General features: G+C 34.1%; 4 protein-coding genes across 5 annotated transcripts; all 4 read left to right on the top strand.

Annotated features, from left to right (window-relative positions):
• Positions 1-2,825: 2,825 nt before the first annotated feature.
• Positions 2,826-9,034, top strand: LOC146959410 (protein RDM16-like). Of its 2 annotated transcripts, none has more exons than XM_085740939.1 (6): positions 2,826-3,358; positions 3,909-4,196; positions 4,340-4,786; positions 4,876-5,070; positions 5,179-5,339; positions 7,786-9,034. In XM_085740939.1, the coding sequence occupies exons 1-6, from the start codon at positions 2,900-2,902 to the stop codon at positions 8,666-8,668; spliced, it is 2,433 nt and encodes an 810-aa protein (XP_085597065.1). In that variant the 5' UTR covers positions 2,826-2,899; the 3' UTR covers positions 8,669-9,034. The 2 variants fall into 2 exon arrangements, with proteins under 2 accessions (XP_085597065.1, XP_085597066.1); XM_085740940.1 differs by lacking the exon at positions 2,826-3,358 and having other exon boundaries at positions 3,909-3,992; positions 4,075-4,196.
• A 3,825-nt stretch (positions 9,035-12,859) lies between these two features.
• On the top strand, positions 12,860-15,179 carry LOC146959409 (cationic peroxidase 1-like). Its single transcript, XM_085740941.1, has 4 exons — positions 12,860-13,238; positions 13,449-13,640; positions 13,742-13,904; positions 14,559-15,179. The coding sequence occupies exons 1-4, from the start codon at positions 13,023-13,025 to the stop codon at positions 14,978-14,980; spliced, it is 993 nt and encodes a 330-aa protein (XP_085597067.1). The 5' UTR covers positions 12,860-13,022; the 3' UTR covers positions 14,981-15,179.
• A 2,584-nt stretch (positions 15,180-17,763) lies between these two features.
• On the top strand, positions 17,764-20,864 carry LOC146959408 (chalcone--flavanone isomerase 2-like). The gene is made up of 4 exons (XM_085740943.1): positions 17,764-18,198; positions 18,827-19,094; positions 20,087-20,316; positions 20,465-20,864. Exons 1-4 carry the CDS (start codon positions 18,040-18,042, stop codon positions 20,651-20,653), a joined length of 846 nt encoding a protein of 281 aa, XP_085597069.1. The 5' UTR covers positions 17,764-18,039; the 3' UTR covers positions 20,654-20,864.
• Positions 20,865-25,822: 4,958 nt separating this feature from the next.
• On the top strand, positions 25,823-27,306 carry LOC146959407 (chalcone--flavanone isomerase 2-like). Its single transcript, XM_085740944.1, has 3 exons — positions 25,823-26,137; positions 26,529-26,758; positions 26,892-27,306. The coding sequence occupies exons 1-3, from the start codon at positions 25,876-25,878 to the stop codon at positions 27,072-27,074; spliced, it is 675 nt and encodes a 224-aa protein (XP_085597070.1). The 5' UTR covers positions 25,823-25,875; the 3' UTR covers positions 27,075-27,306.
• The last annotated feature ends 126 nt before the right edge of the window (positions 27,307-27,432 follow it).

The following is a 27,432-nucleotide window of genomic DNA, read 5'->3' as shown; positions in this document are numbered from 1 at the left end:
CATGACAAAATCCAAAAAAAAAAAAAAACCCAGAGAAATAAAAAAAAAAACATAAATTCTAACATTAAAACTTTCATTCATTCTCTTCACATTTTCGCTTCTTCAAAAAAAAAAAATCTCTTCACATTTTCAATTATTCCAATTTTTTTGAAACTTCCTCTTTTTTCCTTTTTCTGTTTCATTCTTCACCCACTCCACTGCAACAAACAATGCAAGCATATATACTACGATTTTATTTTGTGACCAAATCAGATTAAGATTCAGATAGAAGATATATCCAAATACGCACACAGTTCTGCACACGTGGCAGTCTTAAATCGCGAGCGCGCCTCCCTCCGCTGTCTCATCTCCACCATCTTTAAACCCGCCAAAGTCAACACTGAATATGAATCCCTCTCCACTGAGATTAAAGCCGATAAAATCTCCTCTGTCATCGACAGCCGCAATGTTCCCGGTCAAGAAACCCCTCTCGACCTCACCGTCCATCTAAGAGATCCAATCGCCACTGAAATTCTTATGTCCGTCGCCGCCGGTTGGATTCTGCAAAACGAACAAGGCTGGATGGCTCTTCAAGAAGAAGAACGAAAATAATGAATAAATAAAATAATGAATTACATTACATGAAAATCATTAATTGAGAGAAAAAGGTAAGAGTGATAATGATAATTACATATTTGGTGCATAAGATGCCGAGGGAATTTTGTGTACGGTTGTAAATGTGGTGTCGTGAAGGAGGGTCAGAGAAAGAAGCAACCATAGATTTGGAATGAATTCGAAAATTTGGAGGGGAAGAGAGAGATGTTTGATGAATTAATGAGAAAGAGAATGATGTTGTTGTGTTTGTGTTACAAATCGCAATGATGGTTTAAATTAAGAAGCAACCATGGATTTGGAATGAATTCGAAAATTAAGAAGCACCATGGATTTATGTTAAGGTGTTTAATTAAAGAGTTTGGATGTTTCAATTTATACTTATTTTTCCTAGGTTTTTTCTGGATTTTTTATGAAGGTTGATGATGAAGATGGTATGAAGATGAGGTAGAAGATGAAGAAATGCAAAACAATTATTTTTTGATGGTATACTGTAAGATATAATGGAACTTCACGATCCAATAATAACTATTTTAATAAAAAAGATCGAGTGGTTGAAATTAAAATGAATTAATAAGGTGTATGGTGGACCAACGTTGTCTGTATTCCACTTTAAATATTTGGAGTTAAAAGTAACGGTTAGGGACCAAATTGACTGACAAAGCCATACTTGAAGGACCAAAATGTAAGGATTAGTAGCTATGAGATCAAAATGAAATTAGGAAATCAAAATGTCCTATTTTCAATAGCCAGCATAACACAAAATCACACCCATCATATTGTTAAAAAGTTTAATTTCATTTTAAATCATAATTTGTAGCATAATACTTCTACTTAAATGATATGTCCACTTAATTGCGGTTTTGGTCCTCCATTTTTTACTATTTTATAGAATTTGTCCAAAATACTAATATAATAGGTTTTAGATGAATATTTTAAGAATTTTTTTCATGGATGTTAATCTTTTACTATCATCATCAAATCATATATCACGCCATTTGATACATATCACATCACCAATATTTTAGTTTTAAAACACGGGAACAATTTTAAAATATGGAGGACATATCGAAACTATAGGATTTTAAAACATAGAGATAAACTTTGTAAAATGATAAAAATAGTAGCAAGAAATATCTTTTATCGGTTATTTCTTTATCCATTTTTTTAAGGATAAAACTTATATACAGTACCCTAGGTACTGTTCATACTGGTCTCCACTAAAAACCTAACACGTACGCTTTCATTCTAAATTGAACTAACACTGTGAGTGCTCCTCCGTTACTAAAACTAAAATAAAGTATTAAACTATACAATATTGGATCATAAATTAGCACAGAGGGTTTGGCACAAGGCAGGGAAGACATTTAAAGGACGTTGTGAATGCTTCCTAGAACTGAAGGACATAAATACTATTGTCAAAGATTTCCACAACGGTAGCAGAATATGGTCAGGTTGTGGTGCAGCAGATCCTGTAATGATAAAATTGTTCTCCTTTGCTTTTCACCGCCTTCATGCCGGCACCGACGATAGCGGATTTTCCAATGATGTCATCAATCTGATTACCTCGTTGTGGAGGATTGGACCGGAGAGCCATTGGTCGGAGGATGGGGAACCGGCAGCGCCGGTGGTTGAGGAAATCAAATCTGACGTTGTTGCTGGGTGTTAACGTTTGTGTAAGAAGTTTGTGGAGTGGTGGGCAACAGAACTGTACCTTCAAACGTTTGTTTCGTAGATCAGAATGAGTACAAGAACCATTTTTTTGACGGAGAAAGTACAGAAGCAACACCGTTAGATTTGAGTTGGAATAATTGAAACGTATCAGGTTTTTATTGGCGACCAATAGGAACAGTACATAGTGTACTGTATATAAGTTTTATGTTAAAATCTAAGGATGACAATGCGAGCTAGCCTGCCTTGTTTAGGTCCGACTTGCCGTTAGCCTGCAAAAAACATGGTGGGATGGGCCAACTTGAGGCGGTGGGTTCAAATACCCGTCCCATCCGGCCAAGAGGTAGTTTGGTTTGGTTTGGCTGTTTGGCCCGTCAAACTTTTTTTTCTTTTCAATGTTTTTTTAGGACAAATGTTATTAAAAAAAATATGACGCCGTTATAAAAAGTCATTTTTATTTATTTTCTCACAATCATTTTACTTTCATTCTAGTTCTATCTAAACTCTAAAGAGAAAAACAATTGTCCAAATAAAGAATTAGCTACTAAAATCTAATCTAAGCTGAAGGGGTTCACACACCAAAATCCCACCCAATTAACGATAGAAAGGGAGAGACGAGTATCTCCCAAACCCTAACATGGACGAGAGAGACAAATCCGACAGGCGAAACAGAGATCGACACTCCGAACGTGACCGCGACCGTAGCCATCACCGGAGCCGCCACGATTCTGATGACCACCGCCATCATCGATCTGACCGGAATCACAGAGAAGACCGAGAAGGAAGCAGAGACAGGGAGAGGGGATACGATAGAGACGAAAGAGAGGGTAGTAAAGGTAGGTCTAAATCGAAGCGCGATGAAGAGAGGGAAGATTCAGCGGAACCAAGATACTCCTCGCATAAGAGGAAAGATAGAGAACATAGCGAGGATCGGGAATTGGATGATAAGAGAATTAGGGTTTCTGAAGCGAAGAAGGAACGTAGGAGATTTGGGGATAAAGTGAAGAAAGAAGACGATTATTATGATAATGAGGCCAGGGTTAAGGAGGAAGTTACTAATGGTGATTCCAAAGACAACAATGATTCATTGCATAACGTGAGCTTCTTTTATGCCTTTATCTTGGTTTTATTTCATTAATTTCACAGTTTTTTGTGTTCTTATGATTACTTTGTTGGAATGTTTGATTTTGATTCCATAGTATTGGTGTTGGATTTAGAATATCACTTCAAATTGTAGGTATTTTATAACCTTCGTTATATCTTGTAACTGTTTACTGAATTTGAATGGGAATATTGTGTTCTCTACATCACCGACACTTCTAATCAAAGGCACCTGCACGATACTTAACACATGTGATTGCAATCAATTTTGTGTCTGTCCCCGGCACAACACTTAACAACGTGATTGCATTCAATTTTGTCATTTTCTTCAATTATTATTGGTTGATGGGTCAGTGTTATGTCCAGTGTATGTGTCAATGCTTTATAGGTGATATACCTGAGCCGAGAGAAATGTGCTTCGTTGTTGTTTCTATCCGATTTAATTTACTTGGTGTTACTTAATTCATTCATTCTCATGTATTATTTGTTTTGGGATACATGAAGAGAGAAATGCATTCATTGGTGTTTGATGTGTGCTGTTTCAGGGCGTTGCCGTGGGATCACCTGCTGTGATGCCTGCTAGTGTGGCTGTGACATCTTTGGCACCTCCTCCTTCCTTTCCTATCAAGGTATCTTCGATTACTACCACAAATGAAAATAAGGGCGTTAGTATTAACAGCTCTCATGAGGATTCTGGAAAATCTAGTACAGATGGATCATCTACAACTGCTGGAAAACTTGGAAGCCTCTCTAGTAGTGATGCCTTAGCAAAGGCTAAGAAGGCTTTACAAATGCAGAAATTGTTGTCAGCAAAGCTGAAGAAAATTCCTCAGGTAAATTGTTTATTGTTTGTACTCATGATTATACTCTGTTAGCTGGATAGTTCTCTGACAGCTTCCTTAGGATACTGATTTATTTCACCATAGTTATACATCTTTCTCTGAATGGATTAAGTGCTGTTCATTTTATTGTGCAGTTAAATAAGAGTTCTACCTCAAATTCAGAAGAAAGTACACAGTTTGGTAACAAGACTGAATCTACAGTGCCCTCTCTTAGTGCTGGAGTGGCATCAAGACCTGCCACCTCAGCTTCTTCAGGGCCTGCTGCAAATATGTCAATTTTTCCTGCTGCTGTTGTAAATCCTCCAGCCAGTGGCACTGGTGCTCCTGGTGTTGCCAATGCAACCAACTTTGAAGCTGTCAGACGTGCTCAGGAGCTTGCTGCCAGGATGGGATTCCGCCATGATCCACAATTTGCTCCTCTAATAAATATGTTTCCTGGCCAGATTGCTACACCAGACGTTACTATCCCTCAGAAACCAACCAAGGCTCCTGTTCTTCGTCTTGACGCCCAAGGACGTGAAATAGATGAACATGGAAATGTTGTTAATGTAACTAAGCCAAGTAACCTTAGCACATTAAAGGTGAGTAGTTTTCTCAATTGTCATTTTATTATTTATCTTTTTCTACATGTGACTATTGTCTTAACCCTACAATATATGTCGTATTCCAGGTCAACATTAATAAACAGAAGAAAGATGCATTTGAAATACTAAAACCTGTATTGGATGTCGATCCTGAATCTAATCCTCATTTTGATGAGAGAATGGGTATCGACAAAACAAAGCTCCTGCGGCCTAAGAGGATGAATTTTCTGTTTGTGGAGGAAGGAAAATGGTCAAGAGATGCTGAATCAATAAAATTGAAGGTTTTTCTATGTTCTTCCTCTTTCTCTCATTATAATTACTCGTCCTTTGACTTATTTCTTTCCAATTGTCTTATATGTGCTTTGCTATTATAATTTTGCCTCATGCAGAGTAAATTTGGAGAAGCTCAAGCAAAAGAGCAGAAGGCCAAACAAGCACAGCTAGCAAAGGCAAAGGCTGCTCCTGATATCAATCCGAACTTAATAGAAATTACAGAGAGAGTTGTAATGAAAGCAAAACTGAAGGACCCAATTCCAGATATTGAGTGGTGGTAAGTTCATGCTTTACTTGGACTACTGGTTTCTATATAAGTATTGTGTTTGTGTAGTTCAAGGATTGTGTCGAAGAAATTGAACTAGTATAGTATGCATTATATGCCTGTTTAACCGTATGGTTGAGTACCTATTAGGTACTATTAATAAAAAAATAATAAAAAAGTGATGTGTCCATGTGGGACCTGTTTAAGACCTCAAATGTGAGGGTCTCCATTGTAGATGCTCTTAGGTGGTGATATATCTCGGGGGAGTGTTATGTGAACTTTTTGATGATTGAGTAGTACATTACAGCAGAGCAGTCTTTCCTTGTGCTTTCCATTCTCTTATGGTTCTAAAATTTCTGGTCCAACTTGCTGTAAAGGGTGAGGCGATTTCACGGACATTTAGCATCCATGCCACCAAAGATGTGTGATGGAGTGGATTTGTTGGAAGGTCTTTTGGTTGCATTGGAAGATGGCATGGGGATTGTTCACTTCTCGCTTGTAGAAATACATTAATCATTTTAGAAACTTATGCATAGGTTTAGAAAAAAGGAGTAGCAGAGTGCACAAGAGATTAGGAGGAGGGGTATCTTTAAATCGTAGATCAGTTTGGTGACAACCCTGATTAGGATAGGCTATCAGTTCGGGAGGTGGAGCTGCCTTCATTTATTGTGGTTGATCCTTTTGATTATATTACAGTCTGTCATCAAAATTCACGACACTTTGGATGAGTGGAAAGATAGATTAGCTTGCTTGAATATTGTAGGCCATATGATAAGTTAGTTTAACCAACTCCCTAATAGTAAAGACGATTTGGTGTTAATAAAATGGAGACGAGCGCTGGTTGCTTGCTATGGATGAAGACATGAAGTTTGATAATCCCTTTGAATAGCTTGTGTGTTTGAAACAAGCTCTGTGTGCCAAACTTGAATATTATGGGCCATATGATTAAGTTAATTTAACTAACTCCCTAATAGTAAGACGATTTGGTGTCCAAGCAACATCAAGAAGAGCTTTTACCGTTTAAGGTGATTACATGGCTACCCATTTGGAACATTGTCCATGTGATCGCATTACAACTAGGAACAAGACCAATAAGAGCATTCACTATGGGAGGGTCTCAAACATTTAAGACCCGATACCTATTAGGTACCCCCATTGGGGAGAATTCTTTTGGAGGTCCTATAGGACCCAAGGTCTCATTAAATTAATCATTCTTGCACACTTTTTTAATAATAATTGGGACCCATACTTTTTTAATATTAAAAAATTGAAATGTAATGATATACAGTTATTGATAGTTGATTAGTGGGTCCCATTTAAGAAATTTGTGTGCTTATTAGGTGCTACTATTAAAAAATTATAAATTAGTGATGTGTACACGTGGGTTCCATTTAAGTACCCTACAATGGGTGTCTCCATTGTGGATACTCGAAGTATCAATCCTTAAAGATATCCTTGTCATCATTATAAGGATGCAATAGAGGCAGGTAAGGGATGTTTCAGCAAGGGAAGATTAGGCTTCAAGCGCCTTTTCAACCCTTTGATTCTAGTCAAAGAGGATACCACGCGTAGAATGTGTCTCGACTAGACCTCTTAATACAATCACTTCATTCTTCTTAGAAACCTATACTTTACAAGGATTCTGGTTGGTATTTTCGATGAAAACTTGTTTTGATTAAATGGTATAACCTCAGTGGATGATAATAATGTTAGCGGAGGTGGTGCATAACACAGAAGTGGGGCTCACTATGGACCAGGTGCTGGTACCTGGTCCTAGCCCAGTGTATGTAAAGTATATTTAGAGCAAGGAGACAGGGTTGTTAGTTAATGAGTGAGGTGTATGGGGATAATAAATACAGGTTGAGCTGTTTTGATAGGGGGCATGCAATTGGTGTGTCAGTTAGGCGGGGATCTTTCCCCCAGGCTGTGGAGAAAATACATAAATCATGTATAGTATTTTAGGTGCTTAGTGTTGTAACAATCTTGGACTTGGCTGCAAAATAAACAATATGACATGAACGGCTACTTGCAAATCTAGTATTGTCCGGCTTGTTATCTAAATAGTAAAAAAATTAGAAGTAGAAAACGTGTTTGAAATATCTCCCCTCCTTGTTTGTTTATGTTTTATAAAGGGAATTAGTCACTTTAGTACCTGAATGAGAAAAGAGTAGTCACTTTAGTCCAGAGAAATTGCAAAACAGTCCTTGAATGTAGACTCTGTTAGTCAATTTGTTAGTCAATTTCAGGGACTAAAGTGACTAATGGAGTCTACATTCAGGGACTAAATTGACTAACGAAGTCTGCATTCAGGGACTAAATTGACTAACAGAGTCTACATTCAGGGACTATTTTGTAATTTATCTGCATTCAGGGACTAAAATGACGATTTCTTTCCTATTCAGGGACCAAAGTGACTAATCTCCCTTTTATAAATCTATTAACTTTTGGATTTTGTCAGGGACGTGGCACTTCTGCATTCTGGAAATTATGGTGACATTGCCAACGGTACTATAGATGAAGGCAATCTTAAAATGGAAAAATTCAACTTTTATGTGGAACATCCTCGGCCTATTGAACCGCCTGCTGAGCCTGCCCCTCCACCACCTCAACCTCTCAAGCTAACTAAAAAGGAGCATAAGAAACTAAGGACCCAAAAGCGTATAGCTAAGGAGAAAGAGCGACAGGAGCTGATTAGACAGGGTCTCATAGAACCGCCAAAACCAAAGGTCAAGATGAGTAATTTACATAAGGTACTAGGGACTGAAGCAACTCAAGATCCCACCCGGCTTGAAAAGGAAGTACGTAATGCAGCTGCTGAGCGTGAGCAGGCTCACATAGATAGGAATATTGCACGCAAGCTTACTCCTGCTGAGCTGCGTGAGAAGAAGGAAAAGAAGCTCTTTGATGACCCAAATACATTGGACACACTTGTCTCACTTTACAGGGTAAATGACCTCTCTCATCCCAAGGCCCGCTTTAGAGTTGATGTTAATGCTCAAGAAAACCGTTTGACTGGATGTGCGGTGATTTGTGATGGTATTAGCGTTGTTGTGGTTGAAGGTGGAAGCAAGTCAATTAAGAGGTATGGGAAACTTATGCTTAGGCGCATCAATTGGACTGATGTTTCAAAAGAGAAAGAAGATGATGAAGATTCAGACGATGACAAGCCGGCCAATAAATGTGTTCTGGTGTGGCAAGGAAGTGTTGCCAAATCGAGCTTCAATAGGTTCAGTGTTCATGACTGCATCACTGAAGCAGCTGCTCGTAAAGTTTTTGTGGATGCTGGGGTTCCTCATTATTGGGACCAAGCTGTCAACTATACTGAGGACGATGCTGCTTGAATTGTCTTCTAATGTTTTTGGTCAACCTTATTAGGATGCCTATCCAGTTAACAAAATAAGAAATCTGGTGCTCCCTTGTTTCCTGTGGTCAATGATGTCTACAACAATTATAGATTTTGCTATATCATTTAGTGGTGTGAACTTTCTCGCTTCCATTTAGGAAGTGTCCATTTGTGTGCGGTATCGCTTGGTTAAAAATCTTAGGCCATCATGATATACTGCAATGTTTTTGACTGTGTAAACTACTCTTTTTTTTTGGTTAATACTTTATTTCTCACACTTTTTCGTGTAGGCAATGATATTATTTTGATCCCGCATCTGGTATATCAATATTATCCTGTGTTGCTGAACACATTTCAATGAAAATGGGTGGTGGTATGTAGCACGAGTATCAGGTTCGTGCATGCAGTTACTCTTAATCGACTAGTAACAAGTTGTTTTTATAAGTCATTATAAATGGTTTATGAAAATAAGTTAGAAAACAACGCAAGAACAATGCCATAAGTTATTTTTGTGTTTTCTCAACAATCCCACAAGTTTGAATAAGTTATTTCAGACATGCCTATATTCTAGACTCTACCATATCTATTATTTGTGTTTTTCGAAAGGAATCTATTAATTAAATGACCACCAAAATTCTTTAATTTACTTCGGTTAAACTCATAATTTGGTGGGTTTAATGATCAATTTTAAATAAGATTTTCTAGTCACACCCCAAAAATATATGGTTACACCCGAAATTAAATAAAATTTATGATAATTCCAAAATTACCCTTATTCATGGACATTTCTCAAAAGGAAAATGCTACTTCTCAAGAAAAATAGCTTCAAGAATTTTTCAAGAAATAGTTGGCAAATTTTAATTGGATGATTTATTTGTCCACTTCCTATTTTTCAGCCACACCTCCTTGAATTGTGGTAAATAGTGCATTGTGATTGGCTATTCTTTATTCTTGAAGAATTCTTGATGTTATTTTTCTAGAGATATAGCATTGCTCTTCTCAAAATTCTCTCTCTTTTCATCCTTCATTCTAGTTTCAATCTTCATATCCTCCTCTCTCACAAACATCCATCACCAAATATGATTAAGCACAATAAAAAAAGATCAAAGATTAAGGTCTCTTACCACTACTCTATTTTATAGGTGTGAATTTCTGGGTTTTCAAGGATGATTTTCTAGATATTTTCTTTTTCTGGGTTTGCGGTTCCTACAAGTAGTTCAAAATTCTAATCTTAAATTATATGTAAACTTAAATTATACGTTAAATTAAATCACGCAGCTATATATACGTTAAATGATTTAATCGTACAAAGGTAATAGCCATACGTTAAATTAGTTAACGTATTTCTTATTTTATATCACATAGTAGATCAGGTATGCTTATGTAAAAGAGATCAAAGAATGACATAGAAGAAGCAACACAAGGACGATCAGGGGAAATAATTGGCATCTCAATTCTCAACATAAGAATTAATCACAAGTACTAGTAGTTTAATGGCTCCGACTCTAAGCCGATTGCGTAAACATGAGAACATTAGCAAGGTACCATTAAATTCCAAAACAACCATTACACCAAACTACCTTATGCAAGTGCAATTATCAAGAAATCGAGATTTACAAGAGATATTGATTAAAGATCACCCAGTTCATATAATTGAGTCACTGTCATTGACGATCAAAGACAATTGGTATGGTATAACTCAATGTTGGAAGAAAGCAATACAGGTTGCGGAGAATCGAAGGAGATAATGCTTAGAAGACAAAGAGGATAGAGGAGAGAATGCTCGAGTTCAATTGGACATTTTACTTTTTTTATTTTATTTTAGGCAAATGTCATATGAACAACCAAAAAGGTTGTCCACACCGTCTCTTTCTACCATTTGCTATACAAATCCATTTTTTTAATCATTTTTAATTACATTGGTTTGCATGCCAGGCTTAATTCTTTCACATAAAAGCTACGGTGTGAAAAAGGTTGTAGGTTTTTAGTTGTCAATATAACACTCCTCTTTATTTTAATAGTTCGTAACATAAGCCTTAAAAATCGATAACAATTTATGTATTTTTTTAAAAAATGTATTCCATGTCTACTTATCTTCTCCTTACTATAATAAAACCATTAATTAATAATCACTTTGGTCCTATTTATAAGAGAAAGATTTAGAGGGTCCGCAAGAGTAGAAAGAGTATGATGGAAAAAGATCTTTTCTAATTTTTCTTAGAGAATTCTTGGTTATCTTTGAAGAATTGTGGATAGATTACCCATCAATCAACTGTCAGTTTGTGGGCTGCACTTGCAAATTTATCCATGTAACTAATTTTGATTACTTATGGGTAAATCATTCACAATTCTTCAAAGTTAGCCTAGGCTGAACCAACTTTTTTTACACCCAAATAATGTACTATTTTTTTATTATAAAAATAAAGATATTCATTCATACAAGTTGATAAAGTACATTCATACAACAAAAATTCAAATTTGCTAAAACCAAAAAGGTTGAATCTGCGAACTCGCAACATTCATTTAATAGCGTAAAACGATAAAGTACATAAGTCCAGGGCCGACCCAACAGATTAATAGGCCCTAAACAAAATTTTTAATGTGGCCTTTAAAAATATTTTTTTAACAGAATATTTATATAAAATCAATTGGAGACCAAAATTCGAATTCATGACCAAGAGTAATTGAGGCCTTTTGATAATTAGTTAAGCTATGCAAATGTCTGTAATTTATCTGTCATATAATATACTTATAACCAAATTAATTTTTTAGAGGCATTTTTTTTCATCCAAAATTTTGAGGCTTAAAGTCCTTGCTTGGGTTGCTTGGTCCTTAGGTTGGCCCTGCATAAGTCTACAGTATGACTATATTTAAGTGTGTACAATACCCATGACACCAAATCTATAATATTGACGCCAACATTATTGATTGGATCCATATTATTAACAAGGTTTAACAATATTTGATAACGATTACAACACTTATTAAGGGCATAAGTTAGATAGTCCTTGCTTGAGGTTTAAAAGAAGGAGAAAAGTGTTGTAATCGTTATCAAATAAATTAATTAGTTAGATAGTCTGAAATAATGTACTAGTCTGAAATAATGTACTAGTTAATTAGTTACATTTTCTCTTTAAAAAAAATATTTTTTTCTTGAAGCCCTTAATTTAGGGGCTCTACTCTAGTGTCAGCCAGGATTCTAGTAAATTGTTTGTTTTTTTTTTTTTAAGAATAGTAAATCACTAAATTGTGTTTATGAACAACAAAAATCAAGTTGAGGTATTTTATTTAGGTTTTACTACCCTGTAGTCCCTAAACTATTTTAACCCTAAAATAAAAAATTATAATTAAGTCCCATAATTTTTGTAATTGAGTTATTCTGATACATTAATGTTAGACAACCGTAATGGAATGACCTAATTACAAAAAATATATTAGTTGACCTAATTACACTGGATCACCATGCTTATTCAAGATGACAAAAATGGATCTATAGTTCTATACTGTAATTAAATATTTTATTTATTATGACAAAACATTTATATCAATTGCCGAATTAATAAAAAAATATTGTTACTCATTCCACTTATCAAATTTAAGCAAGGAATCACCAACAAAAAGAAATTTAAGCAAGGAATAGTTAATTTGATTTTTATCCTTCAACACACATGTTTGCTCTTGTTTGCCGGTCTATTTAATATTTCATTCTGCAAAACTCTATTCGTTATAATTAGAGTGCATGATTTATATATTTTATTTTTCAAAAGTTGTACATAAATATAATTAGAGCAGAAGCGTTGACATATAGTAGTTAAGATCTATATATAGTTTTTCATTTTGGCCAGCAAGCAAAAGAGAAATTAAGGATCAGAAACCAATAAAGATGAGAAATTCAAGCATTGTATTAGTGGCGACTATAAACAAATGATTTTATTTCAGTTGGCTGGATCCGGCCTTGTAGGTTAAGTACAGTATTTTGCAATCAAAATATGTGTAAAAAATTTGATGAAGTCAAAAAATTATTTGACACGATATACAGCTATAACATACTTTGCCCTAAAAAAGAAAGGTATAACATACTTACGCGCTTTCTTAATGAATCAATCATTTGCTATTGCTCTTTACAAGTCTTCACATATATCCTCGATCCATATATTGCCTATTGCAATAGTCAAATCAATTTTATTCCATTCTTTGAATTTTGCATAGTTGACTATAAGGGTATGGACAAAACATGTTACAAATTGAAGGTTTCTATATAAACCTTAACATTTCATGCTAATAATCACACCCATATCCAAATATTACCTACAACTTATTACAAACACTACAATTAATTCCATTTTGCAATAATGGCTTTAAGTTCTGTTAAAGGCTTCTTTTTATTGCTATTAATTACATGTATGATTGGGATGAATACTTCAGCTGAGTTATCAGCTAATTTCTATGGTAAAACTTGTCCAAAAGCTGTTCGTACAATTAGGAAAGCAGTTCAGGATGCTGTTAAGAATGAGAGTCGCATGGGAGCATCCTTGCTTAGACTCCATTTCCATGACTGCTTTGTTCAAGTAATTAATTATTCTCGTCTCTTTTCTTATACTATTTGCTACTTTACTACTTTGATACATGCATGCATGCATGCGAATATACATAATATATGTTGCATATACCACTCGTAATTCAGATTATCAGAGTCTTTTTCCCTCGGATTCGAGTTAGGAGACAAATTAAAAATAAAGTTTCACTGATATATATATGTACAATATACATACATGCAGGGATGTGATGCATCAGCATTGTTAGACGACACATCAAATTTCACAGGTGAGAAGAATGCATTCCCAAACGCAAATTCGCTGAGAGGTTTTGAGTTAATAGATGACATCAAATCTCAATTGGAGGATATGTGTCCCAATACTGTCTCTTGTTCTGACATCTTAGCCCTTGCTGCTAGGGACGGTGTTGCTGAGGTAATTAGTATATACATTACAAACACATTTCTGTACATGTATATACAATATTATATTCTTATTAATTAATTTGATAATAACTAAGATTAAATGATGTATAGCTTGGTGGACAAAGATGGAATGTACTATTAGGCAGAAGAGATTCAACAACAGCAAACTTAAGTGAAGCTAACACGTTACCTGCTCCCTTTTTGAATCTTGATGGCCTTATTACTGCTTTCGCCAAGAAAGGTTTCACAGCCGAAGAAATGGTTACTTTATCAGGTAACTAATGCCCTTGATTACTCCATCACATTACATTAATTATCGGTTTAGTGCAAAATATTTTTTTTCCTTCTCATATTAATTGAGACCTTTGACTACATGCATTATTCACATAACTTACATTGCTCATATATTCTTTTACAAGTACATAAAGATAAATGTTAATGTATAAGATGCATGATTTGTCTCAATAAACATAAAGATAAATGTTAATGTATAATTAAAAATATTAACAATCAAAGTTGTACATTAACATGTGTGAAAGTCAAACTGTATCAATTAATATTGAACGAAGGGGTACTTAATATGAAATGCATTATTTCAATAAGACAGTGGATTTTAATTAAGATATGTCTGTTAGAGATTTCAAGTATATTTTAATTTAACAAAATCTAAAATATCGAACTTGAAATCTACACCATTTTATCTTAATCAAACAACCATAGATGTGTCACCTAAATGCATATAACTTCATGCAACCACATGTATGAAAGTCAAACACCAAACACGACACATCGAGGCATTGACACTAACATTGGTTGTATGTAATTTAAGAAAATTAAATAATTAAATGTGATCACATGTACATGGGTCGTATTGGACACCAAAATGTCATTAATAGTATATAACATTTTGATGGTTTTGTTTGATCAGGTGCTCACACAATAGGGCTAGTGAGGTGCAGATTTTTCAGAGCAAGGATATACAATGAAACAAACATAGATCCAGCATTTGCTGCAAAAATGCAAGCAGAGTGCCCTTTTGAAGGGGGTGATGACAATTTCTCTCCTTTTGACTCCTCGACACCACGGCGTCCTCATGATTTTGATAATGGTTACTACCAAAACTTGTTGAAAAGTAAGGATCTGATACACTCTGATCAACAACTATTTGGTAATGGAACATCCACAAACGCTCAAGTAAGAAGATATAGCAGAAGCATGGGAAGTTTCAAAAAAGACTTTGCAGATGCAATGTTTAAGATGTCAATGCTTAGTCCACTTACTGGCATTGAAGGTGAAATCAGGACAAACTGCCATTTCGTCAATGCTCCATCAAACACTACCACTGCTTAAATTAAATTAATCACCATACGTACTAATCTGGTGTCTGTGTCTGTATTCTTTATAATTAATAATAAAGCCTTAAATGTAATTGTATAATGAAATTTCGTTAATTTGCTTCAATGCAACTTGTTAGTAAAAAATATGATTTTGTATTGAATGTATACTAGTAATACATAACTTGTTATAGTATGCCAAGTATTATTACACATGTGAACAGTAATAATATTATCACTTTATTACATACTATAGCTTATAGTGGTAATCCTTTACAATTACGAATATATAAAAAATTTGTTGCTCAATCTGCAGGCAGCTGCATGTGCAAATTAGATCTGATCTCTTGCATGTTTGAACTTGAATTATAATAGACGACTTTGCTTAATTAATTATACTATATTGCATGAACGAATCCCAAAGTATATTTGTTTAGCATTGATCAGCTGGTGCCTGGTTATGGCTCTATAGCCCGCTGCACAGGTAAAGTATTCAAATCCTCAATTGACTTTACAATAAATCCTTATTTGACTTATTCAATCTAAATCTTCTTTATCTTTTTTGATTCTTACATTATAGTGCACTATTTTTTTTATTACTAAAAGGCACTTATATTTTTTCATTATATATTATATGTTAGATACATGTAGGATATCAATAAAGATATAAAAACTAATAAATGATGTTTGCAGTTCTAGCAAGGATGTGAGTTGACTCATCAATTTGTCTCATAGTAAACTCAAAATGAGTTTTAAATAAAGATCATATATATAGTTATTTATTCTCTTCTTTATTTAGAAACCCATGCGTTACTAAAGTTGACTACTCCTAGTTATCTACGATCTTTTATTACAGGTTGTTCCCGCTCATGGCAATAAAAAAGAGTTATCTATGATCTTTTTTATTTTTTGAACAGCCAATATTATAAACAACACATAATATCTATGATATCAACCTATCATTCATGTTCTCCAAGACTATGAGGACGTTCCTGAGTATTGAGACCCATAAATAACTACTGATGATTAGAGTGAATTTTGCAGTTTTGGCATGTATGAGTGAGTGGCTAGCTCCCCTGGAATCTTAAAACTATGGATATTGAAGGTACAAATTTTGACTGGCCTATACTTTTTGCGGTAACCATTTGATGTATTTGGAAGGATAGAAACTCTATTAACTTTGAGACCAAGACCAACCTTGATAGGTGCATAAGCTCAATTTAATCCTTCAAGATAAGTTGAAGCTCATTCCTACTTACTTTGTACATGTTATGAAAATAATTGCACATTACTTGAAAGCCTCTCAAACATGATGTTACTCCATCAGTTACAAAATACATGTTGCAGTCAACCACTACACGCATGTCAATACACAACTTTGACAATTAATATCTTTAATTATATATAATAAAAAGTTATAAAAATTTGATATTTTTAAAATATTCATTGAGACAAATCAAACAATATCTTACATGCTAACATTTGTATTTATAAATTAGTTAAAAAATATGGTCAAAATAAACTATATGAATAATGCATGTTATAAAATTACGACATATATTTTGAAACGGAGGGAGTATTATATTGAGCTGTGTTATTTAAACAACTATTTTAACGACAGCTTTTGAAACAACCAAAATTCTACAAAGAAAGTAAGATATTAGCACATAAACCAAAACAATAGTTGTCACAAAAATTATCAAAAGTAGTTGTATGAATATCATTTCTCTATTATATTATATGTCGTACTTTAAATCTCACGGTTACTTCTTTAAGAAAAAAATCTCAGGGTTATTTCCTCTAGAAAAAAAAGTCTCACGGTTACTTGTATACTTATTAAAAATATATGACCGCTAAACCATAAAATAAAACTTATGAGACACATGGTTAATAGTATTAAATCATCATAAACACATGAAGAGTTTTTTTAGGGCAAACACATCAAGACTTATATACTTACATGTAGTTAGATTTCTATATTATTAAAAATTTGATATTTTACAAAAGGGATTGCTAATTTACAGTCATCTAAAAACACTAAGGTGTAAATTAGCAATCTACACCACTTAATTATATACACTTATTTTTATAAATTTTATCAAATTGTTTACACCCACCTCACTAATTTACACCTATTTTCATCATTTTAAATATTGTTTCTTTAAAAGTTTGTCTCTATTACATGTTTTGTACCTTAAACATGTCATTGTTCTTTTTTTAAGGATATTCCTTAAGATATAGTTACAAAACTGTCATTCTATCTAAATTTAATTAGAATAGAAACAAAATGGTTTTTTTTAGTAAAATATAAGTGAGTGTAACTTGCTAATTTACACCTTAGTGTTTTTAGGTGGGTGTAAATTAGTAACCTTTCTGTAAATATATGAATATAGTCTATACCTATTATACACTTATAATTTAGTTAATGGTTAAATTTAATGATCTTTAAAAAAAATATGAAATTTACAATTACAAAATTTTGAAATTGGGTAACATGCGTACATTTTTTTTTTTTGGTTACATAACATGCGTACATTTGGTTGCACATTGGTAAAAGACACATTTTTTATTCTATTTTAATACAAGGTAGGTTACTTACAAGTTACAAAAGGCCCAATAATTCCCTTAAAAAAAGGACCAATAATTAAATTAACTATAATTTTTTTGAAGGAAAATTAACTATAATTTTTTTATTAATTAATTAATTTATTTTTACTAGTATTAAATCTAGAACTTTCCCATATGCAATGTTATCTATACTTTATCATTTCTATTTTATAAAGATTTTTTTCCTGAAAAAATCCATCACGAGCTTGTATTCCGCTCATACCTTCATCGTTGACTTCCACCTTTTCATCTAACTTCCCATGCATTGTACTTCACTCTCTATTCGTATTTCCTTTTCAATTATCTCTTTCTCTTTTTTTGGTCCAAATCATCAACACTAAAAATATCATAACCTTCTCCTTCTCAGACATATCTCGTCCAAAACACCTGTCTTTTCAGAATAATATCACCTCATAAATACTCACTCCCACGTATATATCCTCTACAAAACCCACAAAAAAAAAAATTATGACTACAACACTTTTGCCGGCGACCACCGCGTCTCATTTCGTAACCAATGTGTCAGAAATTGTAACAACCGTACCGGAAAGTCGATTCGGTTTATGTGTTTCTCTACCTTGCCATAAAATTGGAAATATTTTGCTTCTCATCTATTTTTTTCTCTCTGTAATTTCTCTCTTTCTATACTCTTTCCTTTTGTCATGTTTCTTCTTCTTCTTCTTCTTCTTCTTCTTATATCTAACTAATTCTTACATATAAACAAATAGATTCTTATAGGGTTATGTTACAAGACACCTTCATAAAAAGTAGTGTGGTGTCTTTTATCAAGTCACACCTCAAGGTGTGATTTTCACTTTTTTAGTTATAACTTTGATAAAAGACACCTTCATAAAAAGTAGTTGGTGTCTTTTAACAAATGCTCATAGAGTAACTTGATAAAAGACACCTTCACAAAAGGTGTCTTCTATCATAACCCATTCTTATATATATATATATATATATATATATATATATATATATATATATATATATATATATATATATATATATATATATATATATATATATATATATGTGAAGATTAATGATTTTTTGCCCAAATAAAAAGGTGTACACTTGTTAAAGTAGACCTTAATGTTTTTAGATTGGTCTAAGTGTTGGGTGTACGCATACCCGCTATTCACCATTTTCAATTCCTTCACATTCAACTATCTACCACAACATCACAATTCACAAAACAATGCTATATTATATTGTCAAGAACATAATAATCTTAAAATCATGCTATAATTAGGGAGCAATGGCTATGCCGTCTGTCACCTCATTGGCGATCGAGAGCATAGTATTCCCTCCGATCATGAAGGCACCGGGATCCACCAACAACTTCTTCCTTGGCGGTGCAGGGGTGAGAGGTATCCAAATCCAAGACAAATTCGTCAAATTCACCGCTATTGGTGTTTATTTGCAGGACATCGCTATTCCATATCTTGCCGCGAAATGGAAGGGTAAACCTCCTCACAAGTTAACAGAATCCGCTCCCTTCTTCATGGACATTGTTACAGGTAGCTATACCTCTCTCATTGTCATGGGCATTTTTATAAATTTTAATCATAGACGGTACATATAATTAGTATCATATCCATGCATGTCCATTAAACTATAAAATAATGATAATAATAATAATTTCCCACATAGTAGACTGATAATCATTCCAGAAACAATGATTAAATTTATTAAAATGCATGGATATGATACTAGTATGTACACTATAATTCAATTAGATCTCACCATTTATCTTAGATGACATATGTTTAGAAATAGTATTATGAAAGTGACATTACAGTGAGATATGTGGAAAATTTGAGCTTAGTTGGATTGATTTATTTGTATAATCACTTGTGAGACCGAGACTCTATGAGAGAATGTATGAAACCAATTTATGATATGTACATAAGTTTTATTAGTGTATGTTTGATTCCAATTTAATTTGAAAGAGGTAAAATAGAGTTTAGGGACGTAAAATTGATTTTGATATGTTTGGTTCCTCTATATCAGAAATGATTGTCTCTAAAGTTGATTTTGTTTGAAGTTAAAAATTGTAGCTTTTAATACTAGAATTGATTTTTACACTCAAATTTATTTTTAAGTCACATTTACACGAATGTATCTAAACATAAATCAATTTACCTTCAACTCAATTTTAGGATTGTTTGAATCCCTGTATGTTCCTGTTTGGTAATTCCATGTCCTAACCATGCGAAACTAGAAACAAAGAGAACAACATTACATGAATTTATCTAACTAGAGATTAGTCAACAACAAACTATACCAAACTCATTCAAGAATTCAAAGCTACAATTTATTCAATTGACTATACATTAAATATTAAATCGACAAAGATAGACTAAAAACATAATTAAAAAGACTCTAAAAATAGTGAGCGGTGATAAATCATCACTTATTTTCATAACTTATGAAAACAAAATTAGAGCATGTATGGCAACTGATTTAGTCTTAAACGTTAATAAACTAAGAAAGTGTTATTTGTTTGTAGGTCCATTTGAGAAATTTATGCGGGTGACAATGATAAAACCATTGACAGGGCAAGAATACTCAAACAAAGTATCTGAAAATTGTGTAGCCATTTGGAAGTCTCTTGGGATTTATACTGATGAAGAAGCTAAAGCAATAGACAAGTTTGTTTCTGTTTTCAAAGATGAAACATTCCCACCAGGCTCCTCTATCCTTTTCACAGTATCACCCAAAGGATTAGGATCATTAACGGTTAGTTACGCCAAAATTTAGAGCCTAATTTATGATATGTTCTGCATTTTTATTTGTTGTTTTTGAAATAGCTATGCTGTTTTGAGTAATATTACTACTCTTAATTTCACATTCTTAGTTAAAAAATATATTTGCTAATTTGGAACAGATAAGTTTCTCTAAAGATGGATCCATTCCAGAGGTTGAGGCTGCAGTTATAGAGAATAAACTACTTTCACAAGCTGTGCTTGAGTCAATGATAGGTGCGCATGGCGTCTCCCCTGCAACAAAACGGAGTTTAGCCTCCAGATTATCCAAGTTATTCAAAGAGGAAGATGAAGGTTCTGTTCTGCAATAAAGACCAAGTGGAGATTTTATCTTACTTTCAATTGACTTCATTAATGGAACTTTTTCTTGTTCTAAATCTAATAGTCTGTTTGTTTGTAATATTACTCGTGTGGTATCCGATAAAATTATCTCTTATCGATTGCCATAAAATGAATTATACCGCAATCATATTAACAAATTAAAATATATGAAATAAATTTATAAATTACATATTGTTTAAATTTTTGTTATGTTAAAAATTACATATTTAGTTAATTATCATGTATGACAATACACAAATTTCTTAGTGAATTAACATCACTTCTTGCACTTGTTGGTTACTGGCTTGAAAATCGATGCACTGCTATTTGCTATCTCGAACCTCTCTTGGTTGAGATCCTCAATTTGATAAATGATTGTTCTTGGCGAATTTATTTTAATGTAAGACTAATTCTTGCATTGATTCTCTTGCTAATCTGGGCTATTCTGGTGATTTCGGTTGGACAATACTGGAGGATTTGATCCCGTTTTTTTTTTCCTCATTCTTTTGCATTTTGATGTAATGGGGTCTAGTATCCCTCTTTCTGTTCCTTAGCTTTTTTATCTTTTCCGTTTATCATACAAAAAGTTACATAATAACTCAAGTATATGTAGATTGAAATTGAAAAAGAAATATAAATACCATATCAAACCAACTTTGTTTTCTCTCAAACCTGCGTGGATGGAAGGGAGTGAAATGTATCGCAAAGTTTTGCATCAGGCTCAGTATATTTACCAGTAAAATATGTGCATGGATACTAGTGACTCTACTCTCGACAATTGATCAATGTTGTTTGGCAATCCCCTATTGTAGATTGCTTCAAAATTAACGTCGATGACTCACATATTAACTCTAGTAGAAAATCTTCCCGTGGAAGGTTTATTCGAGACTCTTACAATGAGGCGTGGATTGACCTTTGTGTGTTGAAAGTAGTTATTAATTCGGCTCAAGACATGGATTTGAAGTGAGTTATGTTCAAATTAGCGGATTCAAAAGTTGTTGTGAATATGTTGAAATCGGGTCATTCCTTAAATGCTCTAAAGTTTGTTCTCCAAGAGATGACATCCCTTCTCTAACATTCAAATTAGAGAATTCATCCCATTTGCATGAATTTTAGCATACAAGCAAGTCTTATTTAGGTACAAATATAAATAAAAAAGTTTGAACACATAATAAATGGAAAAAAATTAATGAATTTTTTTTTAGTCACATATTACAATTATTTTCTCATTGATGCTGGTTTCTCCCACTCCGACAATATTTGTGGTTGATGCTTGTAGTTTATGTTACTTAAATACTATGCCACACTTTAAGTCGCACGGTTATTTAGATACTTATTAATTTTTTTTTATAATGGACAAATTTGAACATGTTAAAAAGTTTAAAATAGTAAGTATGCATTGCAACTTATATATTTTATATTAAATATATAAATTTTTAATAAATAAGTGTTATTATCAATAAAAATTTATTATTTTAAGATTCTTTAAAACAAAACTTACAAGAAAACTTAAAGCATTACAAGGCAAACATGGTTAATAGCTATAGCATCATAAACAAATTACCAACGGAAAGTTAATCAAAAGGCAAACATGAAACATGTTAAAAGAAATCGGTTGTTACAAAAACAAATAATCCGCAAATAACTTTTATGGATAATGCTTGAGTGACATTGTGGTTGGTGACATTGACCAACCACAATGTCACAAGTGTATAAGAAAACAAAAAAACCTTATGAAAGAGAAAGGACATTGTGGTTGACTAATGTCACCAATGCCATCAACCGCAATGTCACCCAAGTGCTACCCAACTTTTACACTATTAAAAATATATGGTCATTTTTTTTTGCACAAACCAAAATGATATATATTAACAACGGTGAAATCCCCCGCACAAGGTGTGCTTAGGGAAACACCATTCAAAGAGTACAACCATAGGTGCCAAGAAATAAAGGCACCTCCAACACCAATAGTTAAATAAAAGCAAGCACCCTAACAATGTAACAGGTGTTGCCACCAATTATGATAACATAAAGTAAATGACGGCCTATTAGCTTTCAGCCATAAATAAGAACTCAGTTTGATTTTCTCAATGATAATAGAGGGATTTGATCCCGTATTCTTGAAAACTCGATCATTGCGATCCTTCCATATCATCCAGACACAAACAAACCAAATTACTTTGAAGATATAATGGGAACAACGAGGCATCCCCGCCATTAAAGAAAATTGAGTGTAATGTTCATGCAACTGACAAGGAGACACCGTAGAAACGCCTATCCAATTTTGCACATTTAACTAGGGAGCGGTTATGGTGCATAAGGATTTCCTTATGCGCCGTGCATAAGTCCCAGCACATTAACCATTTCGCAGTGGAAATGGTTTCTGTGAGTTGGACTCCAAAACCATTTTGCTATGGAAATGGTTTCTGTGACTCCAAAACCATTAGATGTACTTAATGGTTTTGAATTTTCTTTTTCATCAATTCACAACAATTGAATAATTCAAGAAATGAATTGAAGCTGTATGAATCTCTCGCCGTCGTGTGAATCGCTAAGAATCCTCCCGGTCGGAGAGTCCCGCATATCTCGCAGGCATATCTCGTCGTGTGAACAAGCATGTTGCATCGCTTCCATAGTCAAAATTTGGGATCGGTAATGGAAGGTTTTCGAATCGAACCATCAACAAACAGAAATTTGTTCTTCATTTCAAGCGCCATTGTCATGGACTGAATCTAATTGTGGTAGTTCGTGCCGTCCAAAACAGGCGAAACGAGAACGAGCGACGGATTCTCGTTTGGATGGATGTAGTAAGGATCTAGGTAATCCTGTTTGTTAGAAAAGGAATTCGGTTTCGAGGAAGAAACCTTCGCCGGAGAAGACAGAGGAGACGAATCCGCAGAATCGGAAGCAAGAGAAGAAGGCGCCATTGAAATTGAGCCAAAGAGAAAGAATGATTCTGTGAATCGAGAAGAATTCAAGAGAAAAATTGTGAAGATCGCAGAGAGCTTGCAAGAAAAAGCAAGAATCAGAGAAAAAATACGCGGAAGATGAAAAATGTTCTACGCGGAAATGGCTTATGCACGGTGCATAAGGAAATGGATTATGCACCATAACTTTTTCCATTTAACCACACCAAATTGGGAATCTCGCACTCTAAGAAGAGGTGATTAGCTGATTCCAAGTCACCGCAACCATAAGCACAAGCGGTATCAATAGTATGAATAACCCTTCGGCGCATTAAATTATCCTTCGTGGGAAGACTGTTTTGAAGCAGACGCCACACAAACAGAGACACTTTTGATGGAATGTATCTATGCCATACATCATCAACAAGAGTTCTATCCACCTATTCACCGGATGTAAGAAAGCGGTATGCTTCCCGAACTGAATAACCATGAATAGGGTCTAAAAGCCATTGCCATGTATCAGAAACATTCTCCTGCAAAACAACGTTATTTAATAATAAAGTGCACTCCCTCACACTATCCTCCTCCCAAGCTAACAATCGACGTCTCCACACCCACCCTCTCCCTCCATCCGTCCACCCTAAACTCGCCATCTCCTCCACAGAACACTCCTTATCACGACAAGATTAAAAAGTCGAGGATATTTATGGCATAAAGGCCTTTCCCCAATCCAATTATCGAACCAGAATAAGGTATTGTGGCCATCACCTGCAACTCGACGCGTGTTCTCCTCAAACCAACTACCCACTCCCTCACCAACCCCACTTCGGATATGACACATATTTCTCCACCACGACGACCCACCTCTACCTCCTTCCTGTAGCCGCCCCCTACCTCACCATACTTAGCCTTTAAGACTTTGTACCACATCCCCTCTTTATCTATCAACATCCTCCAGCACTATTTTCCTAATAATGATAAATTGAAAGCACCTAACCTCCTGACCCCCAAACCTCCGTCCTCCTTTGGGACACAAATAGAATCCCATTTTACCAGACACATAATTAAAGCATAAAACAAAACTTACCAGACACATGATTAATAGTACAAAGCATCTAGCAAATCCCATATGAAATGTTATCTATCTTTCCCATATGCAATGTTATTTTTTTATTTTTAGTTTTTACAAAAAGACCCAAGTCCAAGGAAAAAACAAAACTAAAAAGTCAGCCAACAGAGGATCTCGATTCTCAGAAAAGTGGTTGAGTGTATACATTAAGCTTGAGTGGATGATTTTTTTTTTATGTCCAGAGTTAGAACTTCAGACCTTGCATATATTATGCATTGTACTTACTAATTAAGGTAAGCTCACAGGAACAGATGAAAATTCTTTTAAAAATACTCTATTTGGTCGCATTTATAAACAAATGCTTCTTTTCCATATTCATAGAATAATTAATGCATATAAATTGTAATATAATCAAATAGATCAATTATTTAATTAATATAAAAAGTGAATATTTGCTTATCAATATGAAAAGAGAGAGTATTAAAAGGAAATATTTTGACTGTCTCAACAAGGATCTCTCATTTAAGACTTGGTTATTAGATACCCCATTGTGCAAGAATCAGTGAGTATATATCTAATAAAAACAAGGTCTCTATCTAGAGGTATTCTTCTATGGTTACAAGACCAAATCTATAGTGTTTGAACACACACATAAAAAACCATTCTTAAAATATTCAATCATTATTTTATCAATTTCATCTTTATTATAAAAATAATACACCCTCCGGTCACAAATATAAGCAAAAATTTACTTTTTAGATTCATTCAATAAATGATGTATGTGGTCTATTTAATAGTCCACATACATCATTTACCTAAAAAGTAAATTTTTGCTTATATTTATGACCGGAAGGTGTACTTCTTTATATGTGTGGGACCAAATACTATCTGGTCTTGTGACCATATTAGAAGTTGACCTCCAATCTTAAATGAATTATGTATTGAAACTCATTTACGTATTTAAAAATGGATGTATCCATTATTGATGATAATGACGGTGAATGGAAGAAGAGTAGTAGTATCATCATTATATGTGAGATGAGATGGTAGGTAAGGGGATTTTGATTGGTTGCGTTGGGGTGTACGTGTACCCGACTACCTGTCGTTCTCTTCTTTATACATTTTCAACTCTTTCACGCCTACCTACCTACCACTTTCATTCATTCCTATATAACATACAACCTCTACAACCACTACTATACATGAACTCTAAGTTCAACTTCAACACCGTTAGTAAATGGCAGTTCCGTCAGTGACAGCTTTGGAGATCGAGAACTACGCATTCCCTCCCACCGTGAAACCACCTGGATCCACCAACAACTTCTTCCTCGGCGGCGCAGGAGAGAGAGGTATTCAAATTCAAGACAAATTCGTCAAATTCACCGCCATTGGTGTTTATTTGCAGGATATAGCTGTTCCATATCTCGCCGACAAATGGAAGGGTAAATCTGCTGACGAATTAACGGATTCCGTTCCCTTCTTCAGAGACATCGTTACAGGTATGTATGTATGTATGTACCTATTCTCGACTTGTTCGAGAGAACCTTATCAAACAGTTTATGAAAGCAATTTATACCTTATGTTGAAACAGTTTCACTTTTTTTTTAAAAAAAAAAAAAATATAAACAGCTTATGCATAAACGCTTAATCAAGCTCTTTATCCAAACATGAGTATTTTGGCTCGTGACTTCCTCTTATTACTTGAAAATCATCCATCTTCATTCATTCAGCATGAGATCTAAGCCAATGGACGCTGCTAGCACCAAGCGATTATAAAAACCTCTTGATGAGTATATTAGCAAAGAAACCGTCTTCATTTACGGCATCGCATCTATGGGAAGTGACTTAGCCTTAAATGTTAGCAAACTAAGAAAGTGTTATTTGTTGTAGGTCCATTTGAGAAATTCATGCGGGTGACAATGATCTTGCCGTTGACTGGCCAACAATACTCAGAGAAAGTGTCTGAAAATTGTGTAGCCATTTGGAAGTCTCTTGGGATTTATACCGATGAAGAAGCTAAAGCAATAGACAAGTTTGTTTCTGTTTTCAAAGATGAAACATTCCCACCAGGCTCCTCTATCCTTTTCACAGTATCACCCAAAGGATTAGGATCATTAACGGTTAGTTACGCCTAATTTATGACATGTCCTGCGTTTATTTGTATGGTTTTTGAAATGGCTATGCACTTTTCAGAAATACCAGTGCTCTTTATATCACATTCTTAGTTAAAAATCTATTTTTTAATTGGAACAGATCAGTTTCTCTAAAGATGGATCTATTCCAGAGGTTGAGACTGCAGTGATAGAGAATAAACTACTTTCACAAGCTGTGCTTGAGTCGATGATAGGTGCGCATGGTGTCTCCCCTGCAGCAAAACAGAGTTTAGCCTCCAGATTATCCGAGTTATTCAAAGAGGGTGGTGATGCTAACAACTGAGTATATCAACAAATGGAAGAAGATGAAAGTTCTGTTCTGCAATAAAAGACCAAGCGGAGATTTTATCTTGGGTGTACTTTCAAATTACTTCATTGGGACTGGCTTCTCAATGTACTAATAAAGATCCTTTGTCTGTGTTTGTTTGTAATATTATTTTAGAAAAAAAAAAGGTAAGATATGTAACATTTATATATGTTTATATCAATTTCTGAAAATTTATTTGCAGGTTTAATTAATTTCCACAAATGTTTTTCCCCCAAACATCCAATGTTAGTATTATGGTGGGAGTTGGGATCAAACTTTGCTCCTTAACTCTCCACCTTAGCCACCAAATCATCCTTACGCATTTTCATTTTCC

Source organism: Medicago sativa, chromosome 1, assembly GCF_051527215.1.
Source record: "Medicago sativa cultivar Bolivia chromosome 1, Bolivia_mono, whole genome shotgun sequence".
Lineage (NCBI taxonomy): Eukaryota > Viridiplantae > Streptophyta > Magnoliopsida > Fabales > Fabaceae > Medicago > Medicago sativa.
Note: the sequence above shows the minus strand (reverse complement) of the source record. Positions and strands in the feature narration are given on the sequence as shown.

What these genes read in the sequence shown, in the direction of transcription:
- LOC146959409 (XM_085740941.1), top strand. Translation starts at nt 13,023, where the DNA reads ATGGCTTTAAGTTCTGTTAAAGGCTTCTTTTTATTGCTATTAATTACA. An exon ending in CTAGGGACGGTGTTGCTGAG is followed by an intron (nt 13,641 to 13,741) that starts GTAATTAGTATA and finishes AATGATGTATAG; the next exon opens with CTTGGTGGACAAAGATGGAA. An exon ending in AGAAATGGTTACTTTATCAG is followed by an intron (nt 13,905 to 14,558) that starts GTAACTAATGCC and finishes TTGTTTGATCAG; the next exon opens with GTGCTCACACAATAGGGCTA.
- LOC146959408 (XM_085740943.1), top strand. Translation starts at nt 18,040, where the DNA reads ATGACTACAACACTTTTGCCGGCGACCACCGCGTCTCATTTCGTAACC. An exon ending in TCATCTATTTTTTTCTCTCT is followed by an intron (nt 18,199 to 18,826) that starts GTAATTTCTCTC and finishes TGCTATAATTAG; the next exon opens with GGAGCAATGGCTATGCCGTC. An exon ending in CTTCATGGACATTGTTACAG is followed by an intron (nt 19,095 to 20,086) that starts GTAGCTATACCT and finishes ATTTGTTTGTAG; the next exon opens with GTCCATTTGAGAAATTTATG.
- LOC146959407 (XM_085740944.1), top strand. Translation starts at nt 25,876, where the DNA reads ATGGCAGTTCCGTCAGTGACAGCTTTGGAGATCGAGAACTACGCATTC. An exon ending in CTTCAGAGACATCGTTACAG is followed by an intron (nt 26,138 to 26,528) that starts GTATGTATGTAT and finishes TATTTGTTGTAG; the next exon opens with GTCCATTTGAGAAATTCATG. An exon ending in AAGGATTAGGATCATTAACG is followed by an intron (nt 26,759 to 26,891) that starts GTTAGTTACGCC and finishes TAATTGGAACAG; the next exon opens with ATCAGTTTCTCTAAAGATGG.
- LOC146959410 (XM_085740939.1), top strand. Translation starts at nt 2,900, where the DNA reads ATGGACGAGAGAGACAAATCCGACAGGCGAAACAGAGATCGACACTCC. An exon ending in ACAATGATTCATTGCATAAC is followed by an intron (nt 3,359 to 3,908) that starts GTGAGCTTCTTT and finishes GTGCTGTTTCAG; the next exon opens with GGCGTTGCCGTGGGATCACC. An exon ending in AGCTGAAGAAAATTCCTCAG is followed by an intron (nt 4,197 to 4,339) that starts GTAAATTGTTTA and finishes TTTATTGTGCAG; the next exon opens with TTAAATAAGAGTTCTACCTC.